The sequence below is a fragment of the Lissotriton vulgaris genome, chromosome 4_1 (genome assembly GCF_964263255.1).
Source record: "Lissotriton vulgaris chromosome 4_1, aLisVul1.2, whole genome shotgun sequence".
Classification (NCBI taxonomy): Eukaryota; Metazoa; Chordata; class Amphibia; order Caudata; family Salamandridae; genus Lissotriton; species Lissotriton vulgaris.
This window is the reverse complement of record NC_141691.1, coordinates 1452372673-1452398558: the sequence shown is the minus strand read 5'-3', so window position 1 is coordinate 1452398558 and position 25886 is coordinate 1452372673. Positions and strand designations below refer to the sequence as shown.

Sequence of the window (25886 nt, the reverse complement as noted above, 5' to 3'; positions counted from 1 at the left end):
CAGGAGAATATAATTCTCGACGTGAGTGGAAGGTGATGATGTCGAAGTGGGCTGCTTCTGATTGACTCTTACAAGGTTCCAACAGTCATGGAAGCAGTTTGTACGAGGTGTGGCGCCGCGGCCAGGGCGTCTGACGCTGGAATCTGGGGATCACAGTTCGATCCCCAGCTCCGGCGGCTGATTAGACCAGCACCATGTGACTCTGGGCAATAGCTTCCTTAATCTTCCCGACGGCCCCCAGCGCCTAGAGACCCTTACGGGTGATTGTTCGTGCTTTACAAATGTGGATTATATAAGATTTCCATTTTTTCCCAGTTAAGCACCTGTAGTCTGAATGGGTGTCTAAATTAACAGGGCTCCGATGCAGTCTGTCTAAGCGCGATGGAGGAAAAAATAATCTAACAAAGGTGCCGTTGAACATGGGTATTGCCTCGAGGAGGACGCGATACGACGCACAATAGCGAATATAAAAGACTTCTTCGAGAAAAAAACGAATTGCAGAGTACAGGCCCACACTGGATGGCTGCAGATACACACGCTATGCACACTCCTGCCAACACACGCTACAAATATTAAATTTCTCAGTATAATGTTAAGCCCTTTGCGTCACCTGTCACTCTGGAGAATGTAAATTAAGTATAGTGTAAAAGTAAATTATTCTATTACAAAGGTGCCAAAGAAAGTCAAGAGCCAGATCCATGCTATATGTGTAGAAAAACAAGCTCCACTTTTATGTATGGTATGCAAATGTATCTTGTGTTGGTATCCTTAAAATCTAGCATGCATCAGAACCTGCGCTGTCAGTGCCTTTCTATATCAATTTCAAGTTAATCTTTCCAATCCATTTGACCAGTTTAACACAGCGATCCTAAATATGGAAGGAATGAACATGCAACAAGAAAATGTATAGATACAAGGTAACTTTAAATACAAATGTATTAATATTGTAGGTTAACTTCTAAAAGGTACAATTCTTACTTGCTGCCGATAACTCCTCAATAGCACCATGAAAAACCTCAGTTGTAAAAACTGGCGCATTGTCATTTATGTCAACGACTTTAACTCGAAGTTCTATTGGAGGTTCTACATCACTCCCATCCTGGTTCAGGGCATAGCCTTTGAGCTGAAACACAGAATGAAACAAAACTGTTAAAAGTATGTTTGAACCAGAACCAGCTTGTGTAATCAATGGAGGAAACAACAGGGCACATGAGGTGTGACCAAGTCCACTTATCTGGGAGGCACACTGCTGAAACTGAAAGCAATCTACAGCCTATCTGATGACCTCTTATACATATTGCAACTTTCTTAAAACATCATTGTTTAAAACTATTAAGAAAAATCAAGAAATAAACTCATCACAGTTTAAAAGGATAATTCAATAAGACACTTTTTTACACTAACTGCTGGAAAGTACTGATCCCGGTTTTAACTTGCTCTCGTCCAGTTCAACCATATACTGTGTTTACCATGTGCAATCTTCTTACAAAAAGTTGTCCCCCTAGTGCTAGTTGGACATGTTTAATAAGATGTCATTAGGTCCTATTGTCCATATGCTAATCAGCCTGGCTCTATAGCATTTTCCACAATTTTTGGCATTCTCTGTTCGACCACCATCAGAAATTTCACAAATCTGCAATTTAGTTTGGATTTTGATGGATTCAGGCAGGCGAGCACCGCTTGCCTTCAGATGCAAATTCGTATTTGCTTGAATTGGTTTTTATGGAGCAGTTGTCGTGCTTGGTGCAGCTCTTCACATAAACAGATTACGTGAAGGATGTCACCAGTGTTGGAGTTACATAGCCTGCAGGTCTCTTTTCAGTCTTTCCTCAACAATGGTGGTAGGTGCCCTGTACATGGAAGAATCCCTAGTTTGTGCTTTAGAAAGTTAATTTTTGTGGCTTCAGGGTAACCCTGGTTGAAGTATATTTCTGGAGTTAATCATTTATAGGAATTCAGGGTCATCCATGCATGAGATCTTTTTGAGAATGGTGCCTTGTCCTCCAATAAGGTGATTTACATTTTTCCAAACTAGTTTTTTGAAATTGCTGTGACCAAGTTGTACGTCCCAAAGCTCTGAGAGTTTAGTGACTCCCAAGGCTAGCTGAAGGTAATTTCTTGCTTCAGAGACGTCCCTGTGTTGTATGTCGCGCCATAGCAGAGAGTTTCGTGTATTTGTAGTGGCGCTTCTTAGTTTGTGCCAACAGATGATATATGCCCCGTACCTGGCTACGTCTCGTTTTTGCAGGCCGAACTCCAGTTTTATTTGAGCCGAAGATGTATAGAGCGGGAGGGAGAACATTGTTCTATAGGCTTTAACCTATCCAGGTCTTTAGAATCTCTTCCCCGCATTGCCTCACTACCGTAGGTAATCGAGGGAAGCAGTTTGGTCTGAATTACCTTCAAAAACGGGGTCATAGTCTGACCCATCAGTTGGGTTGCCAGGTTTTTCATTGTCATGGCAATCAATAAGCCTGTCCTTCTTATTTCCTGCTGCTGGTGCACGAAAGATCAGTCTTTATTAAATGTGACTCCCAGATATTTGTACTCACAAGCTGGATCAATTTTTGTGCCACCAAGAAACCAAATTTTCTGTTTTTTGTTGTTATTTATTGACATTGTTCGTGTCTTGAGGTTTATTTTTAAGTTATTTTCTGTGGCGTATATCTGCATTTCAGTCAGTAGTCGTTGAAGTCCAATGTAGGTATGACTGAGTAGCACTACGTCGTCTGCATACATAAGGTTGGTCAAGGCTTTCCCACCTACCCTCGGTGAGTGGGAGTTGCAGGCATCGAGCACTTTTGGTAAGTCCGCCATAAAAAGATTAAACAAGGTTGGCGCAAGCATGCACCCTTGCTTCAATCCTTTAGTAGTTGGTACTTTTGAGGACAGGTGAGTGCCATTTCCTAGTTTCACCTGTACCCAGGTGTCCGTGTGGAAGAGCATCAGCATGTTTAGGGTCGACTGTGGTAAGCCCCATTGAGCCAGTTTCCCCCATTGTCTGCCTCTCTCGATAGTATCAAATGCAGAGCTGAAATCGAAGTAACACAGATGTAAAGGAAACTTAGATGATTTTGCTGCGTCGATTATTAAAGAGATGGCGAGAATGTTTGTTGATGTTCCAGTCATTTTTTGAAAACCTGTCTGATTCAGCTGTATTATCAGGTTTGACTCAGCCCAAAGTGTAAGCTCCTTTAGTATGGTGCCTGCAAAGAATTTAGCCTTGTTATCAATAAGGGCTACTAGGCGGTAGTTTTTTGGATCAGCCTGGTCTCCTTTTTTGTAAATTGGAACAATCGTTGAACCCCTCTAGCATTCTGAAATTCTGTATAACTACCTGATTTCCAAGAATAAAGGTTGCATTCCAGGGGCTTTTCTCAACTTGTGTAAAGTCGAGTTTACTGATCTTTTAAGTTTCCTTAATTGTACTCTCTGTTCCTTCTTTAAATTATTTTTGCTACCCTCTTTACAAAGGTTGTCTTTTGAGAGGGAAGTAACTGCAAGCTTTTTTAGCAGTATAGCAGTAGAGTGAGCCCAATAAGTAATGTGGCCGGCTGTAGTCGATGCTTTGATATCGAAAAGTTAAAGTGCCGCTTCGGCCTGGAAGTTCGCATTGGCAATTGTGCAATTAATCCTTTTTTGATTCAAGGAGTGGATCGGTCCCATAGTTGTATCTGGCCTAATTAAGGTCTGCATATTTGCTATTATATGAAATTCCTGGGGGCGATGATCGCTGTGACCCATATCGCCCATTCTGAACCCAGAGATGTGAGGGAACAGCGCAAGGCTTACGAGAGTGTAGTCCAGAATGGAGCTAGTTGTGGTGGAGTAAAAAGAATTAACTGGAGGAGTCTCTGCCGGAAATCTTCCATTCAGTGCCCGAAGGTTTTGGTGTTCTAGGTCGTTGAGAAAGCGACTATTGCAGCGTTTTTTCCTGTCTAGTTGGACGCTTTGTGGTGGTATATTGTAAATTCTGTTTAAAGTCAGTACCTCCTCCCCTTCTGCCGAGCCAATAATATCTTGATTTAGGTCCCCTGTCAGAAGGAAGAGTGGATTTTTCATCTGAGTGACGTAATCGACAAGTTGATTAGTGATTTTGGTTGAATCTTTCGCTTTATTTTTTGGATGTACATATGAATTGATTATGCAGATGTCCACTTCTTTTTCCTCAAGGACAATGCTTATTTTAACTGCTAGAGTTGTATTTGAGATTAAGTTCATAAGGGTTATTGACGCTATTGTTGTAGTGGAGACATAGGTAGCCAATCCACCTTAGTGATGGCCAAACCTGCTGGTCCTTGAGGCTGGTGTGGCAAAACATGTGTAGCCCTTTATGTGCTGTGGGGCCTTGAGCCAGGTTTCTTGGAGCATTATTATGTCAAAAAGGGAGACAGTGCAGAAAAAATCCGGATCTATTTTTGTAGTTAATCCGTTAATGTTCCACGAGCCTAGGCTTAGGATTGGTTCCCTTCCCCTACTACAAACACTATCTTGTAGGTAACGTCAGTCCTTCTCGGGCGTATGATGGTGGTTTGAGACAGTGCTTCCCTTGTTGGGCCTTGATATGACAAGCTTGGATGGGTTTTTACATAGGTTTAGTTGGCATGTGAGTACATGAGAGTAGCACATCTGCCTGAGCGGAGAACGAGACAGGCATGCACAATAGAAAGGTGCAAGCACAAGACCTATGCATGAGACAAGAAGGCATGCACACAGCACAGGATATTGTGAATACACAATAGAAAGCATATGCTTGTGGGAGAGAGCATGCACATGGCAGAAAGAAGCATTCAAGAGCCCAGTGAGAGAAAGAGGCACATTTGTCAGAAGCAGGTGCAGGAAGAAGAGACACACACTTGAGGTGTTTGAGACATGCAAAAAACAGAGGTACATTTGAGAAAGAGGCATGACAGGAGGTCGAGAGAGGAGTAACAGAGATGCATGTGGGACGGGCAAAGATTGCAAAAGTGTCTCCTAGGAGGCCTGCTAATTGGACTAAGGCACCGGATTCACGTAGCAGTCCATCAAATGAGTACACAAAGTATTCACAAACTGCAAAACAAAGAACATTGTGTATTCCATTATGTGCCCCTTTCCAAAGACGTACATCGGTAAAACACAACAAATCAATAAGCGGATTGTCCAACACCGCTCAAGAATAAAGCAAAAAGTTCTAACCGGACCTATGGTACCACATTTTACCAAAAAGGAAGATACTGAAAAAGAATGTGTGTGGACAGTTCTGTCAGAAATTAAAACATCCCATAGAGGTGGCGGCACTGAAACACTCTTGCAAAAAAGAGAGCCCTATTTGATTATGAAATACAATTGTGTCATGGAGGGCCTTAGATCAAATTTTACGGTAAGTCCTCTGTAAATAACTCAAGTATCACGATACCAACTTCTCTACTTTTGAGAAATTCATTAATGAATGCACTTTGTTCATGTATATAATAACTTTATAGATCCCTCATTGGTGAACAAAACACAGACTTTCCGACAGAGTTTAAGATTCTTTATGCAATATGGGCATTAGTACACAAAATGAGACATACAATCAACGATTAGACCGCCGACACCCCTGCATCATTTAAAAAAAATGCACCATTCATTCATGAATCACAATCTGTGTTTCTATTTCATCAGTTTATAGAGAACCGCAAATCCCATAATGCAACAAAAATGATCTGCAATACATTTCCTGTTAAACAGGGTACAGACAAAAAACGGCGCTATGAGCCATTCCTGATTGACTCAAGTGGTGGTGAAACTGTTGCACAGTTCGGCAATAAGACGGCCCAAAAGTATGTGGTTTTGCCCCAGATCGTTAATGTAACAGAATTGGTCCCCAAGCATTCAAAATACGCAGGTATTCCATGTTGTTTATTTAATCTTACCGAAACATGGCTTATTTGAAATCATGAAACCCAAGGACCAGCGTTCAACTGCGCTTACGCAATAAAGTAAGTTGATACTGAAACACTTTGTTTTTTCATTATTCAATGAATTTGCCATAAAACACAACATGCTCATAATTCCTTCTTTTTCAACCAGCACGGCATCATTTCCGCGCTAGTTAAATAATTACCGAACGATCCCAGTGGCGAACACAATTTAATTTCCATTCCTTCAGTTTCATCAAACAGAAACAGTCCGTAAATGAGACGACAATACATTTCAATGTTTGTGGGACATGAAGTAAGAAATACAACCATACTGACAGTCAATGTCCTGGTTTTTCAGGTCCTGGACACTTGATATCTCACTCATATGAGAAGCACAACAAGCCACTATTTCAGGTACCATTAGTTTCACGCAACTGTTGCTAGTAGACCACATAGAAGAGATGGGAATCAATTTATTTTAGGTCATTAGTTATTTAATTTTGACCTGCAGGTTGCATCGTGCTTTTAGCCCTGGTGAAAATCCCTCAAATGATTATTGGGATTGGAAACTCGTCAGCAATTTCCTTTTTTTTTCTTTTGCCACAAAGGATATTCAGAGAAGTTCCTGATCTCTGAAGAGGGTGTTTAAAATTAAAGGTACCCCACAGAGTAACATTAATCCAGCGAGGCAGCAGTTCCCTTACACATCTCAAGTTGTAGGGCCATTTGGAATTGCCTTGTATAATTTATTAATAAGTTGTTGGGGTAATTTTTGTTTAAATGTTTAAATTTTTTGTATGTCATTTATGATTAAGCATATGTTATGTTCACAGTGGTTGTGCATTGACATGTATTTGACTCAGACAGGATTTAAATTGTCTTTACAAATGTATTTAATATGTCTAAAAGAATGTGATTAATGACATTCAGAGCTTTAGAACTATCAAGTCTCCTGGCCGTAATTATGCCAAAAAGTTGTTTATTCAGCGATGGCTGAACCAGTGCTGGACCTTCTGTCGGAGACGTGTTCCCATAATGTGCACTCCACTCTTTTCTAGTCATTGATACATCTGTTTGGCGATGATCTGCAATTAGATACTAAAAGCGCATGCAAGCTGCTGGGAATAAACATAATTTATTTCCTTTCTTTAAATATTTTTTTCTCCTTCTTGGAATTAGTTTGCCCAAACGACGGTCACCTCTCAAACAAGTTTTTTTTTAATTATTTTTTTTAAAAGGAAGTAAAATAGTGTGCCGCTGGTAATGTTTACATATAATACATCCTCAAGGACCCAGAACTTGAATTAGCAGGTCAGGACTACATATAAATTACATATAATTTACCAAGCTGTAGTAAAAAGGCTACGTTGTGCAGGATGAGAGCGGGGCTCGACTCTCATGTGCAAGGTTAAAGATTGGATGCTAGGGGCTCAAAGGGGTTTCAGTGGCGCGATTCCCTTGCGGGAGCGAGCTTTGAAACCATCTGTTTGCAAGTTAATTACAAACAGATGGTTTCAAAGCTCGCTCCCGCAAGGGAATCGCCAAACGTGCCCGCATTGCCATTCAAAACAATGCATTGCATGGACGTTTTTGCCTGAAAAACTGACTAGATTTCTAAAGGTCTCCTACTATGCAGCACATGCGCGCTGCGTAAGCAAGACCTAAAAATAAAATGAAAACCTACAACTGCTCCTTCTCCGGCCTTGCCCCAAGAATTTGGAACTCTTTACCACCAGAAATCAGGACAAACCCCACAACTATCTCTTAAAAAAAAAAAGCTAAGCAAATATCTTGATTCACAGATTCCTTGCCTAGGTGCCCTGATCCTTCTTTCGCTTAACTCCTCTGGACCTGGGAAGATATATGCTTAATGATAATACAGTATATATGTAATTTCATGATCATTCCTACTCTCATGGTCATTTGTTATTCTCTTTCCTTATTAGGACTAAATTGCTATATGTACAGCGCTCGGATAACCGGACAGGTCATGTTTCCGCTTTATAAAACTCCAAAAATATATATTGTTTTAAAATAGAAATCTTTTTTTTACTAGATCCCTCCTGTCAGCAGCTTCAGAAAGTGGCAGATTCTGAAAGTTTCAAATTAGATTGCTTGTATAAGACAGTCAAATGGTTGTCTATGTCAAACTTTTTTTTAATGTCACCCTTTAGGGACTATAAAAGTGAGACACGTACATAGATACTCCAAAGAGCATGTCATATGGAATGCGACCACCTAATACTCCTATAGGTAAATTATTTAACCTTCTCTAAACTCATACAGATTATATAGCCAACTTAGCCCTGTACTTAATAGGCTAGTGGCCAAGGCTATCGACAATGTATCCCTGCACGAAGAAGGGTGAATCCAACACTATTAGAGTGGGAACTGACAGATCAGACTTTTGTAGAGCGAGCTGCAAGGCATGAAGTTCTGCAAGCTGTGCAGTGCAATTACCTAATGTTTTAAGGTGTCCTGAGCCAACCGGTAGTTTGTCTGATGGTACGGGGCGGGCTGACAGAGTTTTGTGATGCCTTGGGACTCCGTATCAATAGCTCTAAAACCTTTTTTAGTTCCCACTGGGTGGGCTTGGTGGAATTGCATTGTCCCAGCTCCCACAAGTTGAGCTACCCTTGACGACTGACAGTGTCCGATATCTGGGGATGTTTATAACTCGTCAAGAGGACCAATTTTATGACCTTAACATGAGATGGGTCATAGCGGGGCTGCATAGCTCCATCCAATTCTAGAACACAGTGAGAATGTCCTTGGTGGACGGGATTGCCATGATTAAAATGGTGGCATTGCAGATATGCCTATAAGTTATGCAGGGGACTTTCTATGAACTGACCTGGTGGGTATTTTGAAGAGCTGGACACACATGGTGAAGTTACTGTGGAAAGATAAACGGTGCAACAAACCTGGGAACGGGGGGGACTGGAGATACCAGACCTACAATTATACTATCTGTTGACACAGCTCCAACAAACGATACATCGGTTAGATACAGACCCAAATTGGAAGGTATGTGTGGGGTTCACTAGCTGTGGACACTTGATGGGGGATATATCGTTACCGAAGGTAAGTAACTTGTGCATTTGAAAGAAACAGGTTAGTGTTAGATTCCTTACCTTAGAATAGATACCCCAGCAATACCAACACCGGTGGTGGGTCTGCGAACCAAGATCACACCAGAAATTTCTGGAGAACGGAACGGCCAAAAAAGCCATCTCTCCGGACTTGGCTGTCCAGGCAGCAGTGCTTAGCAAACGTGTGCAGCAAGGCCCACATAGCTGCCTGACAGATATCCTGCAAGGGGACTCCTTGACCCAGGGCCAGAGTGGAATGGGCGCGTAGCCCCACAGAAGGCTCCTTTTTCGCCAATGAATAACAGACCTTGATGCACAAAACGACCCACCGAGAGATGGTTCGCAACGCCAATATCAGAGAGGCGATTAATAAGCAGCGCATGAGGCACTTTGTCAAACGCCGTCGAGAGGTCAAGCATCACCAATGCTGCCCTCCCGCCGGCGTCCAGACACCCAAAATTGCCTCGGTCACCTCTACCAAAGCTGATTCTGTACTATAAGACGCCCGGAAACAGGCTGCAGCAGGCCAAGAGACTCCACGAAGTTGGTAAGTTGATTGGTGACCACTTTCTTGCAGACCTTGGCTCAGCTAGGCAGAAGTGAAATAGGCCTATAGTTCCCGGGTAGTGCGGGGTCTAGTGACGGCTTCTTAAGGAGCAGGAGAATCAATGCTTGCTTCCACGACGTTGGAACTATGGTATCGCTGAGGGACCTATTAATGATTTGATTAACTTCCGGGTTAATAGTGTCCGCAACAGTGGCAATAAGTCTAGCCACACACAGATCGTTAGGAGATCCCGATTTCAAGGCATTAAGAATTTTTAGCGTAGCAGATTGTTCCACTGGCTCAAAATTGGACAACATATTCGACGAGCAAGCCGTCCGCAGCACCGAAATAGCGGCTGCAGGCCCTCCCTCCAAGACGGAAAAGGGGGCTTGGATGTTACGAATTTTGTCCACAAAAGACTGAGCGAGCAGGTCACACCAGATGGTTGAGACCGGCATTGCTCAAACCAATGCGCTGGGGGCCATGAAACTTTGGACAATAGCAAAAATCTCCTTAAAGATGTTATTAGCCTGAGCAAACCGTGAGGCGTAAAAAAGGCTTTTAACGGCGACAATAGAAGTGTAGTAACTTCTTTGTTTAGCCCTAAGCACCAATTTAGCTGCCGGACTGTAGCCCCTAGAGCGCCAGGCTCGCTCCAAGACTTTACAATCATGTTTGAGGTCCCTTAATTCTTGGCTTAGAGGGCGATTCTCTTGCCAACTTGGATCGACAGGGCGCACCTAAAGCGGACACCCCTTAACGTATCCCTCAAGATCATCTTGGAGGCGCGGTCTACAGGCAGCCAGTGAGTTGGAAAACTGATGGGGATCGATTTTGCGAAAGGCCGGCGCAGATTTGGCAATCTGCGCCGGCCCTCGTCAGCTCCCAAGAGAAAATAAATCGGGAAGTGGTCCGACCAGACAGGCACAGGTTTGTCCACCTGAATCGTGAAATTTGAACAGATGGGGTCAAGAGTATGGCCTGCCTCATGGGTCGGAAATGTGACCCATTGCCTAAGTTGCACCAATTGAAGCGTATCAAGAAAGTCAGCCGAATCCAAGGCATCCTGATGGTCCTAATGCAAATTAACATCCCCAAGAATCCAAAAATGGGAAAAACGCAAAGCTCGCTCGCCATGGCGTCCCCACAAGCTTTAAGAAAGCCCTTAGGATTGACAGGAGGTCGATAGATGAGTGACCGACCCAATGTAAAGTGGGTTGAAAGCTCCACTCTAAAGTCTAGGGCTTCGCACTCATCCCAAAGGCTATCATGTTCACTGTGGAGAGCTGATTTTGCTCTATACATAATGGTGAGGCCGCCTCCCTTGCCGACAGGGCGATCGGCCCGATGTATTTTATAGCCATTCGGAGTAGCTAATGAGATAGTGGGATTAGATGAGGCACCCAGCCAAGTTTCAGTAATAAAGAGAAAGTCCAGTGAATGATCCTCAACCAGATCAAAAATATCCACATGGTGCTTCCTCATGGATCTGGCATTAATCAGCACGGCCTTAATGGACAAAGACCTAGAAGATGTATTCTTAAGCACAGTGCTCCGAGGAGAAACACATGTGTTGCTTGCCATCCCGCACAGAATCGGTGGACTTTGCCTCCCACTTCACCAAGTGGTTGTGGCCCTGTGTTGAACCCAAAGGGAGTTCTTGTATTAAGGTCGATGATGTATCTCGACTCAAGACGGCGTAGCTGCATCTCCCTATCTCCGCATCTTTCTTTGCTAGAAACTTGGTCAAGGCAGAAAAAACGCAGAATATTCCGATCACTTCTGTGTTCTTTCGCAAAATGCCTTGCCACTGGGTAGTTTGGGTCGTTATGCTGTATTGCCCTGGCCTGTTCTAAAATTCTCCTTTTTACTGGGTGAATTGTACTGCCTATGTATTGCAATTTACATGGGCATACAAGGCAATAAACACAGAATGGGGTGGCACATGTTACAAATGTGTTGATTTTTCTGATTAACCCTTTCCATGCGGCCGCGATTCCCCTGGTGTACTGTAAACAGCACGAACAGGGGCGGGCTGTGACGAACCCCAGCCGTCATCAGCACATGAGCACCGTAGTGCATGACGGCTGGGGTTCATCATCAGCATGGAAGGGGTTAAAGGTTTCCCTGGGACTGGGTAATGTGTTTGTTTGGTACTTGCCTTGCACGCTTTGCAATTTCGCAAGGAAAAAATCCTGTCAGATTTCCTAGTCTCGGTGTACGTGGAACTGAGTCAAAATGACTATGCACCAAAAGATCCCTCAGTGAACGATTCTTTCTGTACGTGATTTTTGGATGGCATGCTAGCTCTTTTCCTATTATCCCATCAGATTTTATAATCTGCCAGTTTTGTTTCATAATGCTGTGTATTTCCTTAGACTCTCTCGAAAAGGTAGTAATAAATCGAGGTGTATTGTCTTCCTTAGCAGATATCTTTTGCTCATCTTTCAGGAGATCGGTTCCCGGAATTAATCGGACTTTGTCATGCGCCTTTTCTAGGATCTGATCCGAGTACCCTCTTACTCGAAATCTTGACAAAGATTCATGAGCTGCTGTGTCAAAATCAGTAGATCTTGTACAGTTTCTTTTGATACGAAGCAATTCCCCGTACGGGATGCTATTCTTAAGGGATTTAGGGTGGCAGCTGCTTGCTACAAGAATAGAATTTCCAGCGGTGGCTTTACGATAAAGTGAGGTACATATGTTGCCATCTTTAATAAAGACTTTTAGGTCTAAAAAAATCAATCTCAATATCAGTAACAGCCAGAGGAAGGTGCGAAGCCGAAACGCGTCCTATTGCTGCATCTTTTTTGTAAAAATGAAAAAATAAATAACAAATGACCTGACCTTATCCACGGAGTGCGGTCCATTCCTTTGTTTGAAAGGGAAATTGAGCGGTGATGTGTATATATACATGTATATGGAATAGAGATTATAAAATTGCATTATATGAAGTCCCATATGTACATGTAAGTATATATAGTTAAAATCTTTTTAATTATTTATATTTTCATCTTAATCTTATTTTTCCCCAATATCTCAATAGTAAAACACTTATAGATACAATTGTTATGATCGTATTTACGCATTGTGATAGATAAAACGGAGACCCATAAGCATACAACGTGTGCAATCTATGCAGTGACCTACATACATGTTCAGCATAAAATATATATATTTATTTTACCCATAAGTAATATAGACATGTTTACATACACAGCCTGTACATTTGTGGTTTGAGCGTGGTCATCATGTAAGAAAGACCCAACGCTTGAGTAGTCTGCCGAAGATAAGACAGTTTTCCAAGGATCTTACGTTTGGGGATAGTGAATTTAATAGTTTGGCTACTTGAACAGAGAAAGATGTACAACCCAAGGTTTTTTTTCCTTGTATGCTGGGGTTTGAGGTGAGGTGCCAAACTGGAGCAGAGGTTCCTTGGTTGTATACATTTGGTGATTTTATTTGTGAAGTAGCGGTTCTGTTCCATGTATTGCTTTGTGGAGGATACAAAACAGATTGAAGGGGGATCTTCTGGCAATTGGTAACCAATGTAGGGCTCTAAAGGCGGGGGAGATGTGGGCTTGAGGTTTTACATGCAGGAATAAGTTGGCAGCAGAGTTCTCAATTTGTTGTAGTCTTTTCATTGCTGATAAAGATGATTGTGGTAAAGGCCCTTTGAGTAATCTAGTCTAGACCGTACAAGAGAGAGCAGCTTGGACCTTGTGTGGAAATCCTAGGTGGCGGAAGATGCACTGAAGAGTTTTCATAGTATTAAATCTTGATCTGGCCAACTTATCCACTTGGGCATTGATTGATGGCTTGGAGTCCATGGAAATTCCAAGGTTTCTTATTTCCTTGGATACTTTAGGAGGTGGTCCCAAATCATCTGTCCAGGGGTAGAGCGGGTCATAATTTGTTCAAGTGCCACATATAATTATTTCAGTTTTGGACTAATTCTATTTGAGATGGGTTCATGTCATTCGCTGTTCAATGGCTCTGAGGCAACTGAAGTTTTTTGAGTTCCCAATGTCATTGGGGCTTTACAGTTTGAGAAATATATAGGTGTCATCTGTGTAGGTCTAGCATGTAAGCTAAAATGCATTGATCATTGCTGGTAATGACTTCCTGTACATGTTGAAAAGCATGGGTGAGAGGACGGATCTTCGAGGGGCCCCTGATTTTATGAAGTACAGTTTGGATGAGGAAGGGGAAGGGGAAGGATGAATGACATGTATTCTGTCCTGAAGGTAGAATGTGTGTTTTGGTTGTGCAATGATTAGCCAGTTTGTCCTCTGTGCATTTTGGGTTACGAAATTCAGTGAGAATTTTACAAAATTCCTTATATACACATTTAGCGTTTTGAATTCAGTTTGGACAGTACCTTGCTTTTTAAAAGTGTTTTGCTATCTGACCTGTATATTGCTAAGTTTGTGTGTATGAAGTCTTATTATTTGTTTTGAACCAAGTGTGGTGCAGCTTTGCAATTTGTTGTATTTTGTTTTAGTCTGCATTAATCCTAGGTGCTACTTTTCTTTTGTCCTGTTTAATTGTGTTTTGTGGTATTAGGATATCAAAGGCTTCCTGGAGCCACCGATGGAGTTTTGAACTAAATTTGTTGTGTCTAGATTTGTGCTGGATGTTTATTTATATAAATATATATTTTTTTTTATTTTGCAGAATTTTATATACCGCAAACTTGACCCAAAGCGAATCTGGTATCAGAGCGCTTTACATAGCACCAATTATGTTACATGAGGACACACATTCATTTTTGTTAGGCACAGGAAGATTAAGTGATTTGCCCAGAATAACAGGATGCTTGGCGTCGTTAGCGAGACTCAACCCCCAATCCTCAGGTCTGAGGTCGAGCGCCCTAGCCGTTAGGCTGTTAGCCGTTAGGCCAACTCCTCCTCTTAGTTGTGCTTCTAAGTATTCAAAATGGAGTTTGATCCACGGTCGTTATGTATTTGCTTGAAAGATGGCCTTAGGTGTGGTGATTTGATATGTTTTGTGTTGGAAAGCTATCAGATGGTGGTGGGACCATGTCACTGGGATTATCTTATGAACGTTAACTAGTTCTAGATTAGCTAAAATGACTTCTGGAACGTGTCCAGCGGTGTGTGTGGGTTTGTAAATGATCAGTGTGTCTAGGCTAGTGAGAATAGTTCTTGGATGGGACATACTGGGTTTGTCAAACCAAATGTTTAGGTTGGAGTACAGTGCCATAAGGTTTGAAACCAATAGAAATGAGTTTGGGAATGTTGCATAGCCAGATGGTGGTCTGTTAAAGGATGAAGTTGGTATATGGTTGCATCTGGTGATTTGGGACTCACAACCTAGTATGGAAACGTGGTCAGCTTTAATGAGGTTTATTGTTCCTTTGAATAGAACAGCTAGTCTGCATCCTCTTTTGCTTGAGCGATTATGTGGGATGGATGGATAGCCTGGAGGAACAGCTTTATGTAATACTGGAGCCATGTCCTCTCCGAACCATGATTCAGTTATGAATAGTAAGTAAGGCAGTGTGACAGTGAGTAGGTTGTAAATATGGTGCTTGTTTTTAGAGAAGGATTGAGCATTTACTAGTAATAGGCGGTCTAATGATTGTGTTTAGGTGGTGGTGTGACATTGTTTTCTAGAAGAGAGAGTAGTAGTCTTTGAACTAGTAGCAGGTGTATTATTAGTGTTCGTATTAACTGTATCAGAATAGCAAAACTATTGTTTGACTATATCTTAATCCTCACTCAGCGTGGATAGAAGGCATGTTGCTGGGACTGTGTGTGCAGATGGTGGGCTGCACTGGTTTTGAAGAGCAGTCTTTTTGTGTAATAGATAAGGAGATGTGAAGTTGTGAAGAGTGGTAAGTTATTTCATTTGTATCTGTTTAGTGTGAAAGATGTATGGGTTAGGGGTGATGGAAGAGCATGTGGGTCATCGTATGTGGCTCTAAATTGAGCAATGGATGAGAGGTGGATGAACAAGTGTTGTGTTGGGGTGTTTGTGGTAGGTGTTGGTGAAGACAAAATGTGGGAGTAAAGTTCATTTAGGATCTGTATTATCTGTGTAGTCATGAGGGATGTTTCTATTTTGTGACAGAATGTTGTACGAAACTGTGTGTGAGCGAGAATTTGAGGTGCTGATGTGCGGGTTATGGTTTTTGTTTGTAAAGTAGTGAGATGAGCTACTGATGTAGTGAATTTGTGCATGGGGGCCTAGGTTGGATTCGGGTGTGACACTGGTCAAAATTGGATCTGTGTCAGACAATTGGGGCCACCTCTTCAGGCGGTAAAGGTCAAATTGGAGTTGATGTGGGCCTTGGGTGGTATTAGAGGGAGTAATCGGATCTGAAGGCAAGATTGGCACAGAGGAACCAGATGTTGCCAAGGGCGAATTTGCTGAAGTTATCATAGGTAGAAGGCCTTCGGGCTCCTTGTGGCCTGAAGGCAAGCCAAAAGGAGTTAGTTGGGATCCGAAAGCTGTAGCATAGCTGTGCAGACCTCTTCAATCTGGTGTAGTGTGGTTAAAGACCCTGGAAACTCAAGTTATGCTGGATCCAGCTACATTGGTCGACTTCAAGAGAATGATTGAAATGGGTAGCGTCATCCGCAAAATTTCCTTGGGGGAGTGTGAGTGGTGCAAAGGATTTTTGGGGTGTTTCTTGTGCTTCCCTGAAGACTTGGAGCACCACGGAGATTGGCCTCTAGAGCGGCTCAATCGGATCTGGGAATGGAAGAGGAACCGGGTTGAGCCTTGGAAAAGTAGTGGGACTTGGAGCTAAAAGTAATGCCTCACATTGCCTGATGGCCTTCGGGTTAATCGATGTGCAGTCTCCACAGGTCTTGAAGTTATGGTTCGACCCCATACACCATAGGGATACCTGATGGGGATCAGTAGCAAAAATCTGTTTATGACAGTCCCTACAGTGTTTGAAACCTGTCGTTTTTGGCTCGGGGGGGGGGGGGGGGGGGAGGGGTCACTAGCACGCTGGTGAATTTCTGATAAATTTTGAGAAAATAGAGGTAAAAGTGTCTGAAAGACAAGAGGAAGTTTGGATTCTGCATCTGGTGGCACGGAAAGAAAGGCCAACGTCAGTGCCCAGGAGAGGTGCCTTTATGGGCCTGCACCTCATTTCAGGAGAGTAACCGCATCAATGCAGAGACGCACAGAGCCAACTTCCAGCACACAGAGGTACTACGAAAAACTTTTCCATACCAATAGGACACCTAATGGCTATTCAAAGGGTAAGAAATCTTGAGCTAGAAGTCTTTCAGAAGCCACTACTATTCAACCAAGAGAGCAACATGCGTGCTCCTAGCTTCTCATCATATCTTTTAACAAGAACAATTTTCACTACCACATTCCAGTTATTCAGTGTCATTTGTGTGCAGAAGCTTAGCTAAATTCCAGTTAAAATCACCTAATAAAATCAGTAGTGTCAGGAAAAAACGTATTATGTGTGGAGTCTACAGTTTCTTAAAGCACAAGTATGGCTACCCTCCACTATGACCTAGATGGAGCAAATGTTAAAAAATGAAGGTCCCAAAATGTCATTTGTTTTATTCTTGTAAAGATCCAAAACAATAATGTTTAAATTAACCATCTCTTATCTTATATATCATTGTTATTCTCTTATTACAACCAAAGAAAACATCCATAATCAACATTACAAAAGTCATATATTTAAAATGATTAAAAAAGCATAACATACATTCCATTGCTTAATAGCATAGTACTTCACAACCCCCAAAGTGGTTAGGTCATGCCAGAATATAAAGTGGCCTGTGCTTTAGAAGCAGAGAAATTTTAGTTAACAACTATGAACACATAGCAAAATGGGCAATACATACAATGAGAGTCTCATCCCATGAATCAAATGCCAAAGTAAATCATAAAAAACATGTCCAAAATGTTAGAAAATGCTAAAATAGCCATGTCTATTTTTTGGATTTGATACATATAAGATTTACATAAAGGCTTTCATAAGGGCAACCCTACCTGCTCTTAGAGGCATCAACAGTAAAGCAAGCACAGCTCTCCAGGGGAAGAAGCCCTAAGCCTTCAAGAGTCATCGTGCATATCAATGGATGTCATAATATAAACTGCTCTATCTCCCCATTAAATCAAAAGTAACCCAAAAGGCTACATTTCATAATAGTGAAAGTCTGTGTTCATCCCCAAGCCAAGGGGGGAGCGGGGATTAGCAATGACTAACAAAACTTGGCGTCCCCATTATCCAACTCCGGTGCTGCTCCCATGTTCCTCAAAATTGATGACAAACGTTTGGGCTCCAGACCACATTTAGCGGGATACAATTTTCATCTGTCCTTTGATATTTCTCAGGTCCAGCTGAAATGTACCTCCCTTGACTCTAAATAAGTTTATTATTATTATGCAAGTCATTCCTTTGTAATAATGCAAATGGATACAGACACAGGCTGATGAACTTTAATAGCCCATTAAAAAAAATCGGATGCGCCATGCCTTTTGACCCTCATTCAGTCACTAAGAAACTTAAGTCTTTTAAAATGAGTCTCTGGAAAAACATAACATTTTAACACGGGATAGGTACGGAATAGGTTTAATATATGAACCCTATTTAGCATATCAAAGGAGACTGGCGATATCTACTGAGGTTTTGTAAAATTTTTAGCTGGTCAAAAGCATTTAGAGAAAAAGCTGGGGATACATGTGGCTCAAGATCCCCCATCCTATTAGTGATATAAATATAGTTGACCTGGCTCCAACTCTAGAGTCTGAGTTGGTATAGGGGTCTGCAGGATTGTCATTCAGTCAATGGTAGATTTTCAAAGTAGACCGGCTTCAAGGTACCATGTCTTGTTACTCTCTTCCCCAGGAAACATTGGGAAAATTGTCTTGGAATTTTATAGGCCTAGATAACAATCCAATGGAAACTCTGCTGCATTTGGATATGCCTCAACATGCACACTGAGTGTTTAACATTGTGAAGTTAACACTATCTGACCAAAAATGAGGGCAGCATCTTGAGTTTATTCTTGACAAATACTAAAATTCATAGCGCCCTGTCCTCAACTTTGGCTTGGAGGTGTACCACTTTCGCCTACAACTTCCACTAAAGAAACTCGAAGCTCAGTGAAGGGAACAAGCACATCTCACTGTAGTACTGTGTACTAAGAACAACTCAGGAGGCCGAAATACAAATTTAAGCAGTCTTACGGCTTAAATTACTTACTGCTACTGTACACCTGTATCATCCCTTTCTAAGTTAATGCTCTTTAATCTATTTATTTTTTGTCTATGGCAAGCTTCACAGAACTTCCAGGTCTGAGTTGCTTTCTAACTGGTGAACATTTTCCTGTCACTGGAGACTCCATTACATGGTGTTTTACAGAGTGCAGATGTTCACTAGCCAGGACACTCGAAACTCCACACTAGTAAACACATAATATGTAGGAATGGTCACAACAAACGCAGCCATCTGTTTGGTGTATAGAACATGCCAGTCACAAATGGCTTGCCCTGAGCAGCAAGCTCTATGCATTCACAACTGAAAAGCTAGCAAGCCCGAAACCTCTTTGTACTCAGAGAGTAAAATTTGGCAAAATGCAAATAATATTCACTGTATATCCTTTTCTCCCTGCCAGCCTTTAGGCTAAGGCTCACGTTCTTTTAGTTTAGAATCAACATCAGTTTTCCCTAGAGTTACAAAGTGTGTACCCAAGGGCTAACTGACCAGGAGGCTTTTTTTAACCAGGAAAAGTTCAGATAGAGAAGCCAATAGAAGCAGAGATTTCATGAGTTTCTCTACAAAGGGTCCTATGGGGCAAATACATTTGTTCCCAGACTCCTAAAAATTGAATGTCTCTAGATCAAACAGTGTTCATGTTCACTACTTAAGGCACGATTTCTACTTCTGCATCTTGACAGGAATTGACCATAGAATGCAGGGAATCAATCTACATAGACTATTGCTATTAGTATATTCACCATTATACGCCCCCAACCTCTAACCCCACCACACTAATGTCAACACCAGCCTCAAAGGGCTACATTTTGGCAGCTTGGAACACAGTCACGACATAGTATGCTTACTGCTGGCTGGGTTGTGCTTTCGTTGGATCAAAATTGTCCATCCTCTTTTCATTCAGCCATTAAAATGCTGCGAGCTGAATAGAATTCCTGTTGAATAATGCTGGTAGGGACAACAGAAAAAGTGCTCCATTTTAAAGAGGAGAGCAGAAGCTTCAGAAGAACACAGTCAGATAGTTGTGAAGCATGAAGGCACTCACCTTTACGGGAATTGGTAACCCATTTCACTGTTCTCTCTTCTTGCAACAATATCTATGGAATCTCGTCCTTAAATGTAATAAGTTTTAAACGTTAAATCACCCTACTTTCTGTGACACCTTCAGAAACTGGTAGTCTGATATTTCCTGGGATTTAATCAAAAAGGTGGAACATTTTTTTTTTAACAAACTAGATTTGATGTCCTGAACTGGGAAAGGAGGGCATTCAAGGGACAATTCTTGCAACAGAAAATAATTGCTAGGTATGCATCTTTGTAGTAATTCAATGTACTTCATTAGGTTACTTAACACTTCAACATAAAAAAAGGAAAGAAAAACATCAATGCACAAGCAGAGGTACTCACATAGAACATTGATATTTCTTCTCGGTCAACAATACCAGTAACATTCATTTCTCCAGTCTTTTCATTGATGATAAAGAGTCCATAAGGTGGCTCAGTCACTCCCCTGCCAGTGACTCGATAAGTAATTCGATTCATGGTCAGGATTTGATCAGATTGAATCTGCAAAGGAAAATTGCAGACAGTGTTTAAGAAAACAAACAACGGGCAAGAGATTGCTGCCACCAACACAATGTTATTTTTTTGGGCTAACCGCACATTATAGCAAAGGTCATGTATTTTAGTACTCCTAAAACAGTGAAGTTTATAATAATAAGAATAAAGCATCTGCATTACTCTACTCCACGCAAAACACTGCAGCAGCAAAGAACTTGTACTAATAAAGAATCTAGAACACACTATTTAAAACTATAATGTAAGATAATTTCTAAGACTGCAGTGTCATGTGGTCACATTAGGCCCGGGCTGAAACTCCACCATTTTACATTCTCACATTTAAATTTGACATCTTTTTTAGAACTTTGACATTTGACGTGCATATGCTTGTGTGCTTGAGCAGGATATAATTCTCTGAAATGGTTTTGCTTACATTTACTCTCCTTAGTAGTTATATTATCAAGAGCCTTCAACATTCTGTACAAGGGCTAAATTCATTGTGCAAAATGTGATTGTTATTGTCTGCTCGGCGACAGAGGTATCACGAAAGAATTAACAATAGCAGCCTGACTGAGACTTCGGCATGATTGCATGAGTGGAGATTATTACATAAACAACATCACTCCACTTTTATACAGAGGAGCATTTCGCTGACACTGCCGGAATCCCAGTTGTTTCTAATTTACCTCCGGAGTAGGATGGTGCCCAGCCCAGCACCAGAACGAGCTCCCAGATGAAACCTACCCAGAGGTAACTGGGGAGTTAGATCACCATACAGGGATTCTGGCAAATTCACCCACCCTAGGCACACTAGGATAGGGAACGATAGGTAGGACCAAAAATAGAACTGTACTTATATGCAAGCATATAATCTATGTAAAAGCAAGACTGAAATGTTCATATTCTTCACGATTCTTGTGATGCTGATTACACTGCTCTGTTTCCTTCTATTAATAATTGCTGCACACGTATTTTACACAAGAATCATATTTAAGTCTTGTGGATCTCTTTGGTTATGTGTGAGCTACCAAATGAAAGGGTTCTAGATCTCGTTCCACGGTTTCCTTGGGCAGTCAGGGTGGTCATGTTCTGAGGTTGCACATTCCACCTGCTACCATACTAGGATAAGGGTACAGATTGTGCACTGTATACAGTCTCCCGCCGCAACTTACCTTCCCTGAAGTCTATAACTATTGCCCCTAACTACCCGGTCTAACTGACTCTGCCTACCTGATTTGCCCTCCATCGGTCTTAACAGATTTAATTTGTGAAATTAAAACGGCTATTCCTACATACTCCTTTTCTGGGAGGCCCTCCCACGCCAAGACACACTATCAAAATGGAGATAAGTCGCGATCCTATAGGATCCAATGTCTTAGTTATCAACTACCCTCCTAACCTCTCTAAAAATGCAGCCAAAAAACACAAGGCTAGGCCCAAAACTTTAATCTAAGACGTCTACTTCGGTACAAACAAAGGTAGTAGAGTTAATGACCTTATTTTTTACACCAGAAAAATAGCTTGCTGGCGGAACGTTTTTTACTCTATGCTCCGAATATCAGGCACCAGGAAAACACCTCATGGTCTCAAATAAACAACGGTGCCCTTGCTCACGCTGAACACCAATACTACTATGGCCCTCTTCGTCATAATCCAAGCCTCCAATGTAAACCTGGTTAAGATGGCCAATATCTTCCCTTTACTCAAAAATGCGGCCTCAGTGAAACCCAATGACCCCTAAACACTCCCTACCATTATTCAGGATCTATCCAGTCCCCCCCCCCTACCACAGCGGGGAGGGCCTTACTCAATCTAAAACATTCTTCGCCCTTAGATGACTGTAAAGCGGCTCTGTCCCCTGATGTCTTGACCCAACCCTCTAAACCCTGTATCATAAGGCGAGAGATTTTTTTGGTTCGCTCTCCGCACAGCTCTCCAGTCCTATTCCAACTGTTCCTCGAGCTGAGAGCTTCCCTAGTCACCCACTGTCATTGCTCTCAACAAAGGATCCTTCTTCCCTCATCCCTCTCTCCACGCCACCCACTGAGCCTGAGACCCGCCATATGTCCTCCGCGGGCCATGATCAGAAAAATCGATTCAATTCTGTTTGGACCATACCTGACTCAGCTCAATGGCCATCCCACCCTCGCTAATTTACCAACCTCACTATCTTAACCCCTTCGCTGCGAGGTAATTCCCCCGCTGTGCTGGGGGCAGGGGGCACACACAGCACCCCCATGCTCATGACGAGCTCAGATCGTCATAAGGCACAGTGCTCCTATGCTCATAACGAGCTGAGCTCGTCACGGCAGCACCCGTTTTCATGGAACATTCAGCACAGCGGGGGAATTCTCCCCGTGTGTGAGCGTTCCACGGCTCATGACCAACTCAGCTCGTCATGAGCACAGGAGCACCGTGCCTCATGACGAGCTGAGCTCGTCATGAGCATGCAAGGTGCTAAAGACCATAGAACACCGCGAGTCCCGAACGATCAACTCCCTTCCCCAGAACTACACATCACCACCTCAGACCACCGGGACCTACAGCGAGGCCCCCCTTCACTGCTGATTTCCCGACACATCCTTTAACCCTCTCCCAGCACTCAGACTTGGTAGCATGCCTCGATGATATTTCGCTACAGTTGCACCTTCTTACTGTTGAACTACATGACTTGAAAGCCCTCTCAATTGATCACTTCCCCTAGATCAGCTCCTTCCTACCTCTGAACTTGTCTAGAACCCCTCCTAGGGATAAAGATCTCAGGGGCCAGCTTCCCCCCAGTCCCAAAAACGAAACCCCTACCCAACGCCCTCTCCCGTCCCAGACGATTAAAGGCCTACCTGGCGTCTAATGATATTAATGACCTACTCAACTATTACTCGCCTATGATCAACACCAACATGATACCTCCGGGAAAAATACAAACAATCCTCTCTAACCCAAGCAGAGAACCCCCTCACAACCTTAAAACCATCAATATGGACAACCTCACAAGAGTGAACGTCACCCAGACTCCTTCCCCCCTTAATCTGGTACGAGTTAAATGTGGGCTACTCAACTGCAGGTCAGCCAGTAAACACGCCTCCGACATCTTCGACCTCATCCAACACAAAGAGTTCAACATTATCATTCTCACTGAAACTTGGCTAAATCCCGCCTCCACTCCTATCCTAGACCACCTACCCACGACACAATTCGTCTAGACAGAGTTTTGAAGTTGGGTGATGGCCTAGCCTGTATTCACAGGAACACACTCTTGGTTTCTCTCTTGGAGTCCTCTACACCATCCTCCTGTGAATACCTTTGTCTCAGCATTTCAAGTAATAACCTGCCGGTGTGCAAACTTCACACTTTTTATCACCTCCCTGGTGACAATCTCCCCTTCATTGAGCAACTTATGGAAATCATCTATGGCGATGTCGACTCAGTACTGTCCCCAATGTTCCTCTGTGATTTCAACCTTCACTGGGATAACCTCAACAACCACGCTGTAGCTTACCGTAAATCATCCTTAGGTGATCAAGAGCGGGTTCAGCATTGTGTCCCGTCAACTTATAATAAAGGCGAAATTCTAGACCTCATCATCTCCAATGGTCAATTCATCACATTGGGAACAATTCCTCCTTGCGATTGGTCTGACCACCATAACATTCTCTTTTATATTCTCAGGGAGGTTTCTATGAGGAAGGCCCAACCAACGAAATCAAAGATCTGGAAAAGGGACTTCAGATCTATCAATTCAGATGAACTAGCAGCCCACTATAAATCTGCCCTCTCCTCCAAAGCTGACCTGGTTAAGGTTCAGTTACTCACTGACTTTTACAACTCTACCATCTCTAACATCATGGATGACATTGCACCACTCCAACAAAGAAATGGGTCAACAAAAATATCCAAACTGTGGTTCAATGAAAATGTAAACTCTGAACGCTGCAATCTTAGGGCAGTGGAACAATCCTGGAAATCCAAACCCTCCTCGGACCGACTAAAACTCCTTAGAGATGTTAGGAGCTCCTACAACAAACAAATCAAGAGCGCTAAGGCAGATTACTTTAGATACCAACTTGAGCATGCTGCTAACCGCCCCTAGAAACTTTTTGAACTGGTTATACAGCAATCAGTGGTAACTCCAAACCACTATGATTCTGGCCCACCCTCATGCAACAAACTAGCTACTTTCTTCACAAAGAAAGCATGTCTCATCAACATTGATCTCGCTTCTAATAAGGCTCTACAGCCATCCTCTGGGTCCGCACCACCTCCTGACCTATTTAAGAAGCTCATCCTGAACACCAAGATCAATGCATCACGGGGCTCCTTCTCTCCCTTCAGTGAAAAACACATCAACAAGATTCTTCAGAGTATCAACTCATCTAATAATTTCAGCGAGCCGTTGCCTCCTTCCATCTTCAAAGAAATCAAGAACGTTCTCATCCCCACCTGGACAAAGATTGTAAATGCTTCACTGTCACAGGGCTCGATCCCAGAGTGCCTAATAGCAGCTCAGGTATCACCTATACAAAAAAAAAAACTAATGCCAATAGGGGTGACTTAAAAAACTTCCATCATATCTCCAACATTCCAAACCTAACCAAACTCCTAGAAAAATGCATCCAATCACAACTCTGTGCGCACAGAGAGAATTTCTAACTCCTAGACCAGCATCAACCTGGCTTTCGGAGGGGGCATTGCATTGAATCAGCTCTCATTCACGTCCTGGATGGCATTTTAAAAATGCTCTACCAAAAGGAATCCTGCCGCCTAACCCTCCTCGACCTTTCCTCCGCCTTCGACGCGGTCAATCATGATAACCTCATATCCATTCTGAACAGGATGGGCTTCTCTGGTAAGGTGTTACAATGGTTCTTGTCTTTCCTCCACCACAGATCACTAAGAGTCAAGACAAACCACACTCTCACCCCGTACTCATGGGGGTCCCCCAAGGTTCCGCCCTATCTCCGATACTCTTCAAACTGTTCTTGGAACCTTTAGCTAATACACTAAACTCCACGAACATTCTCTTCCATATGTATGCAGATGATATGCAACTTTATTTGAAACTCTCCTCCCCGGATAACTTCACCTCACTCAACACTATCCTAACGTCTACTCAAAACTGGTTAACCAAGAATCACCTCCTGCTCAACTCCTCCAAAACAGAATTCCTTCTCATCTCTCCTCCGAACCACATCCCTAACCCAGACCTTTTGCTGAATCCCCTTACTCCCTTCAACTGCTCCCCCTCATTATAGACCCAGCAGAAACTCTCAGAATCACACTGGACAGACATCTGAACATGAAGAATCATGGCAATGTGTGTAATGGAGCTAATCATTTGATGAGGACTCTCAGAATTATCAAACTATTACTTCCACAATCTGATTTCAAGCAGGTGGTCCAAGCGCTTGTGTTACCGAGCCTTGATTATGGCAACACTACGCACTGTGGCCTCCCCAAATATACCTTAGCTCCACTAAGGGCATCTATAAATGCTGCAGCTTAACTGGTTACAGGTACCAAAAGAAACGTGCACACATCCTCAGTCCTAAAATCCCTTAAATGGTTGCCTTACAAAGCTC

The 25886-nt window shown here is 42.5% G+C and overlaps 1 protein-coding gene across 1 annotated transcript in view; it reads right to left on the bottom strand.

Annotated features, from left to right (window-relative positions):
• LOC147724096 (desmoglein-2-like) overlaps positions 1 to 25886 on the bottom strand; it is a 396529-nt gene that overhangs the window by 201168 nt on the left and 169475 nt on the right. Inside the window, exons 4-5 of the mRNA XM_086965676.1 lie at positions 20155 to 20313; positions 979 to 1123 (exon numbers count right to left, since the gene is read on the bottom strand). Coding sequence (XP_086821802.1) covers positions 979 to 1123; positions 20155 to 20313 — 304 coding nt within the window. The remainder of the gene's footprint in view (positions 1 to 978; positions 1124 to 20154; positions 20314 to 25886) is intronic.